Raw genomic sequence first — 6,510 nt, forward strand, 5'->3', positions numbered from 1 at the left:
CAAGTGGTAGTAGAATGATGATTCCCAACTGAGAAGTTTTCATATTGATATAGGTTATGGATCCATTTTTTAAGTGTAATTATCTAACCACTCTCATTTGTCGAAATTGGATTATGTTTTAAACCTTAGAAATCATGGTGAGTGAACTATTCGACAAATAACTTACATTGGAGTATTACTCAAATGGTAAAATCCAGATTTGATTATAAAGTATATACACTCTCATAATTTTGTGGGGTTTTATGGAATGCTTGGACTGAATCTGTTGACGATATGAGAAGTACAACATATTTCTATTTCAGCTTTTGGCCAGAAATTTGTGTAGATAAAAAACTTTATGTTACAATGAAAGGGATATCATTTAAAACCAAACTGATGTCGATTGAGGAAACCCAAGTACCAAATATGAAGAAAGCTCTAGTGACGCGTTTAAGGAATAGGAGCATACGTGAAGCATTCAACAAATCAGTGGAAATATTGCTTAATCTAAGGGAGTATGAAGAAACCACTCAAAAGCTAAACCACTAATTGTTTGGGTCTCCTCTGACTCCTATGAGGAATATTTCTCTCTTCGGTTGTCGGATGAAACAGCTTCCAATTTGTTTTTTTTTTTACTTTTCTTCAGCCTTTCTTCTTGTTTTTCTCTTTTTGTTCATATTTTTCACTTTTGCTTTACCATGAGTTTTCAGGCTCCTTATCACTACTAGTTTGGCTCCATTGCTTCAAAGCTTCAACGTCGATATTAGTACTGATGGAATTTGCTTTCATACTTTTTTTTCTTGTTTTGGCATGAGACCAATCTTTTGGTCAAACAATTTGCTCAAGTGTAAGACCAAACCTTTTTCATTTTCAATGAGGTATTTACCATTTAGCAAAAAAAAAAAAAAAAACTAAACAACTTGAAGGTGTACCCAGCCCAAGAAGAACCGTGACCTATAGAGATCAACCGGAGTATGGAGCCAATTTGAAGCTTAGCCACCATATACTATTGAAGACCAGCGTTTTCATGTCTTCCATAAAGACCAAGGAGTCCTCGCCACCAACATGTACCAAGATATCGGACCAGACTAGCTGAAGACTTCAATCACAAGCAATGCTTCCGATAGACTTAAACTTACAGACGAAGACCATTTGAAAGCTGAATACATGGAGGATGCTGAAGACACCAACCGTTCTAGAAATAGGAAACATTTGGGAGCTGAGAATGGAAAACCCCCTAAGAGCAACTACAATGCTGATACCCTCTTTGGGTCTCTTTGGGGTTTTTTTGCAATTTTTTTTTTTTTGTAATTTTGAAGGACTCAATTTCATTTTACCCCTCCAACCCTGATACTTGTTTTAGGATATCATGAATAAAATAATATTATTTTCGATTTTTTTTTTTTGTAAATTTAGATAATTTCGAAAATAATATTTCATAAACTATCTTATATATAAAAGGGAAGGAAAAGAATTATCACCAAATTAATCAAAAAATTTGAGTGCTAAATATATACATTAATCTTATGAAAGCAAATAATTACGATTGATGTACAGCAACAGTCAAATACAAATGATTCACACCAAACCAAAGATTATAAAGAGAGAGCTCTTAACAACAATGGATGCTACTTGTCTTACATAAAACATAATTAATATGCGAGCAAAGGTGCGTTGCTCTTCTTCCGTGGATCAACTCTGTTATTCAGAAAAGAGTAACCAATCTCAAGAACCAACTCAGCAGATAGATAACTTTCTGATCCCGCAAGAGACATATGCACCAACACTGCTGACCAAGCACTCACATGAGGATACTCTTCTGTCTCAGCAAGCTTCCTCAAGATCGTTGATGCAGGAACAGCCATGCCTGACTTGGCGAGAGCCAAGGACAGATATACAAGAGGTTCCTTCTCTAGCAAATTTTGTTTACTCTCCTCAAAGGCTTTTTCCACTAAACTGTAACTCTTTAGTAGCCAGTTAGAGTTGAGAGACTCAGCAAAACAAACCAAAACATTGTTAACAACATATTTTCGAGGGAAACCTTCCATTAACAACATATTTTCGAGGGAAATGGACAAGCAATTGAAATTGTGATCTCAGATGAGTTAACAAAAGTAACCGTAGAAGAATTAAAGAAAGCTCACATGCAGATATACTCACAAATCGAACAACATTCATTACCTCTTCGACGTGAGAGAGAGATTGAGCTGAAGGCGATCGTTGATCCAAATAAGGAGCTCGTTTCTTCCGACGAAGTAAGCATGATCCATTATCCCGATGTTCGTTGTCATTTGAGTCTTTAAACCCAAAGAAGAAAAAAAGAAAACCCTTTTCTCTTTAGCTCTCGGAAACCAGATAAAACGAGAGCGATAGAGTTTTTGGGTATTGATGGAAAATCAGTAGTATAGGTAAAGAAAATCAGCAGCAAAGAATTTCGCCGGTGAACCGACTGTGAAAGAAAGGAAATGTCGCCGAAAAAAATAAAACTCTTTCCTCCAAAAATTCAACCAACCACAACTCTCCACGTCACTGACGATCCTCCCTTGAGAGGGGGTCTTCGATCTCCTCTACAAGAGACGGTACATCCAGAATAATAAACCCAAATTTTTTCAAAATTTCAAAATAGACCTTCGGGCCTACGGAAGAACCTCTGAACATCCCGCGTTGGAGATGGTCTTAACAGCCTAGTTCTGACCAGAATATACACAAGTCCATAGCCCCTTTTCGGACAAAATAAAGACTTTTCCTTATTTAGCATCTAGCCAACTTGAAGCGACGACTTTGGGGAGTCTCCATCTAATCCAAAGACTTTCATTCTTAAACACGTTTTTATGTGGCAGATGTCAAACTAAGACCAGGAGCACACGAGTTTCAATTTTCGGACCACCTTTTATTACTGCTGAAATAAATAAATAAAAATCTAAAACAATGAAAATGATCAGTCTAACTAATTTTATGATATGATCTAAAAACTTTACAATAATACTGCTAAAAAAATCGATTATAGTGGAAAGTGTCATATGATTTCCTTTTTACCACATTCCGTCTGTGTAAATTGAACACCAATGCTAAAATCAAAAGAATGTTAGGTTGATTAATTAAAGTTACAGTAGCAAATTATAAAAATATCTTCTCTATATTCGTACCAAACATATAGATTACAAAATCAATCAAACAAAACAAAAGAATGGAAAGTAAACTCTACCAATTACTACAATTTGATTATTTGAAAAAGAAAAATTAATGTCCATACAAGGCGTGTGTGAGTCTTGCTCATGCCTCATACTCTCAACCGGATATAATTAAATTCAATGGTTTGGTTAGCTAAATAGAAAAAACAGAGTTCATAAATACTAGTTTAAAAGTTTATATATTTGCTCATGCCTCATACTCTCAATGGGATATAGCTTTTGCAGTTAGTGTACTCTTCGTTACCTAAAGTTCTCATATTCACTAAGAGCAAAACTCCGAAGGTAGTTTTACTATCAAGTTCACAAGGATTTTTTTATGGATGAAAGAACTTGTGAGCTCTTATGGTTGTAGAATGTTTTGAAATAAATTGGTTTTCCTTTAACAAAAAAAAATGGTTTTGTTTTGACAACATATCAACTATTGACATAGCACACCAACATGATCAAACTAAATATGTGGAGAGAGATCATCAATTCATTTAAGAAAAGATTGATACTAGAGTAGATCGCTTTCATTTTATAAAATCTGAAAACCAAGTTGCTGATATCTTTACGACAACTATGAAAAACAAAAAATATTTCATTGGATGATTTGCAAGTTGGACATGTTAGAATTACATGCACTAACTTTAGTGGGACTCTTGAAAATAATATATATTGAAAGGTCGATATCATCTACAAATTAAAGATTTTTTTGGATGATTGCCACGGTTATGAGATTTTATGTGTGAATATGTTGAATTAACATCGAAATTTCTCTTAACAAAAAAAAAACATAGAAATTGTATAAGAGTTTTAAACGAGATTTATGTAACTAAGAAGTAACAGGCTTCTTATGGTGAGAGTTCTTAATCCATTAGTCTTGTTCTTGGATATTGTCGAGCCATCATCATTCAGATTCGTTTTCAAGTTTGTTGAACTGCATTAGTAGTAAGCCCATTCGTGAGGCCCAGTACAGAACTATAAAAGCTTGTGAAATTCATGAAGCCTGTGATGCTTGGCCGATAATAATACGATTCTTTCACTTTTTTTATTGATGATAATACGATTTGGTGTAAAGTTGGTTTCGGTTATACACTTATACACTAAAGTAATGTAAAAAAAAAATACAATAAAGTTAATATAGAGTTAGACAGTGGGAAATAGATTTGAAAAGTTCACACTATCACTCCTAGGTCTCGAACCCCGCGAAAACGGGGGGAAATAAAGTATATTATAATTTTTATTATTTTTAAATACTTATAAGTAAACATACATATAACAAAAAGTAATAATATTTAGATATAAATATATAATTTTTTTGAAAAAAATAACTACTATTGTAAAAAATAAATAGATATGACTTTCAAAAATATAAAGATACAAATACGAACGAAGCCGTGTAAAGCAATTAACACAAATATCTATTTGAGTTCATATTAATGTAACAATGTATAACTCAACAACATATACATCCATGTAAAAGACAACTATACAATTGACATTGAGAAGAAGTTAAACAATAATTATAACCAACATGATCAATTTTATAGATAGAACACAATCTTTGATAGATATATTTTTACAATGAGAAGATTTTAAAAATATTATCATGATATGAAGTATTAAAATCTCCAAACCAAGAAAATAAAATTCTAGTACAAAATCTTGTATGAGAAAAAAAATTCAAATTTATCATGATTTGTAAAATTTTGGAAAATATTTGGATTTCAAACCATTAGAAATAGTTTTAAAACATTTTAAGTCAATATTATCTTTCGAAAACCGAAAATAGTCTTGAATTTTTAACATCATATATCATTGGACATATTATATTGGCTTAACAAATTTTTAATTGTGTGATATTAGGCGATTTTTTAACTTGTTAATTGTATCAAAAATATACATTTGAGAGAACATTGGTAGCTCACCATCATATGGTAGCACAGACCCAATAAGATCATAATATTCACTATGGACCTTGAAACAATACATCCATATGTATTTTGAACAAAATAATCAATTTTTGCACTCATAGAAGATAAAATCTATGATAGAATTATATGCTCTTATATATCGGAGAAACAAAAACTCACTTAAAAGCTTAACTAATAACGGTGGAGGCTCACGAGCAGTAGGGAGTAAAACACAACCTTGTTTGCAACAAACTGTAAACAATGATCGTTTACTAACTACATCTATTTCAGTGCTTTCTAATGACCAAACCCAAGAATTACAATCGAGACACTACATTAAATTATTATTTGGTTTCTTTTTTCGTGGTCTTTCTTCTTTTCTTTTAGATTTTTAACATTATTAATTCTAATTTTTTTAAAAAAACAGTTATGATATTATGACTAGTAATATAAACACTCATTATTCCAAATTTTTTTGGGGATACTGCTATTATTTGATATTGGTTGAAAATCACCATCTATTCAAAAATAATTTTCTTATTAATAAATGTAAATTCATATTCCAAAAGTATTTTTTAAATATATAATTGAAGTGACATACTATTAATCAAAGATTATTGTTGGGAGAAATTTTCTAATTCTATTGAATTTCTTGCATTCATTGATTTTTCATACTTTCCTACAAGCAAAATATTTTTAAAAAAAATATTATATCAATTTCATAATTAAAAAAAACAATACATATTATCTAAATTTGATCATATTATTATAATAATATGTAATAATAAGTGAATTTTATGCTTACAAATAGAATGTTTACCCATCTCTAAATAAAAAAAACTGTGTCTTATTTGGTACAAAATTGTATATTCTTAATGAAAATTTGTGTCTTTTTAATAAGTAATTGTGTCTTTATTTTGAAAAGATACAATGCTTCAATATTGAAAAATAAATTGTTTAAATTTTGAAGAGTTGCAATAGTTTAAAACCATTAACTCAAGATGTGCAATGGTTGGTGAACTAGCCTTAACTTCAAGAGTTGCAATGTTAGTAAATAACTATAAACTCAAGAGTTGCATGGTTGATGAAATGACCATAATTTCTATAATTGCAATATTTAGTAAACTAATTATAAACTCAATAGTTGCAAAGGTTCACCAAAATAAGATAACACTTGCCAACATTCATTTCCTATTAAAATGTAATAATAAATTTACTAAACAAACAACACATATACAAATAAAAACCAAAAGACATAACCATACAATATTTAGCAGTTATATACAAAAAAATACAATTAAAAATATTCAATGGAAGACACAACGGTTCATTCTTAGATTTTCATAGAAATGTATAATTTTAAAAAAAATGAAAAGACATAATTTTATAATAATGATAACCTTTCATATTAATAAATATTATACACAAAAAATTTATAGTAAATT

General features: G+C 30.6%; 1 protein-coding gene across 1 annotated transcript; it reads right to left on the bottom strand.

The window, feature by feature from the left end:
* Positions 1 to 1,506: 1,506 nt before the first annotated feature.
* LOC112081456 (pentatricopeptide repeat-containing protein At1g03100, mitochondrial-like) lies at positions 1,507 to 2,664 on the bottom strand. Its single transcript, XM_024148029.1, has 2 exons — positions 2,161 to 2,664; positions 1,507 to 1,935 (listed from the first exon to the last, which is right to left on the bottom strand). The coding sequence occupies exons 1-2, from the start codon at positions 2,268 to 2,270 to the stop codon at positions 1,632 to 1,634; spliced, it is 414 nt and encodes a 137-aa protein (XP_024003797.1). The 5' UTR covers positions 2,271 to 2,664; the 3' UTR covers positions 1,507 to 1,631.
* Positions 2,665 to 6,510: the final 3,846 nt, after the last annotated feature.

Source organism: Eutrema salsugineum, unplaced genomic scaffold, assembly GCF_000478725.1.
Source record: "Eutrema salsugineum unplaced genomic scaffold, Eutsalg1_0 scaffold_8, whole genome shotgun sequence".
Lineage (NCBI taxonomy): Eukaryota > Viridiplantae > Streptophyta > Magnoliopsida > Brassicales > Brassicaceae > Eutrema > Eutrema salsugineum.

Bases quoted from the DNA above. Each gene is read 5' to 3' on its own strand.
- LOC112081456 (XM_024148029.1), bottom strand. From the start codon at position 2,270: ATGACAACGAACATCGGGATAATGGATCATGCTTACTTCGTCGGAAGA. The intron at 1,936-2,160 runs GTAATGAATGTT...AAAGAGTTACAG, and splicing joins CTCTCTCTCACGTCGAAGAG to TTTAGTGGAAAAAGCCTTTG.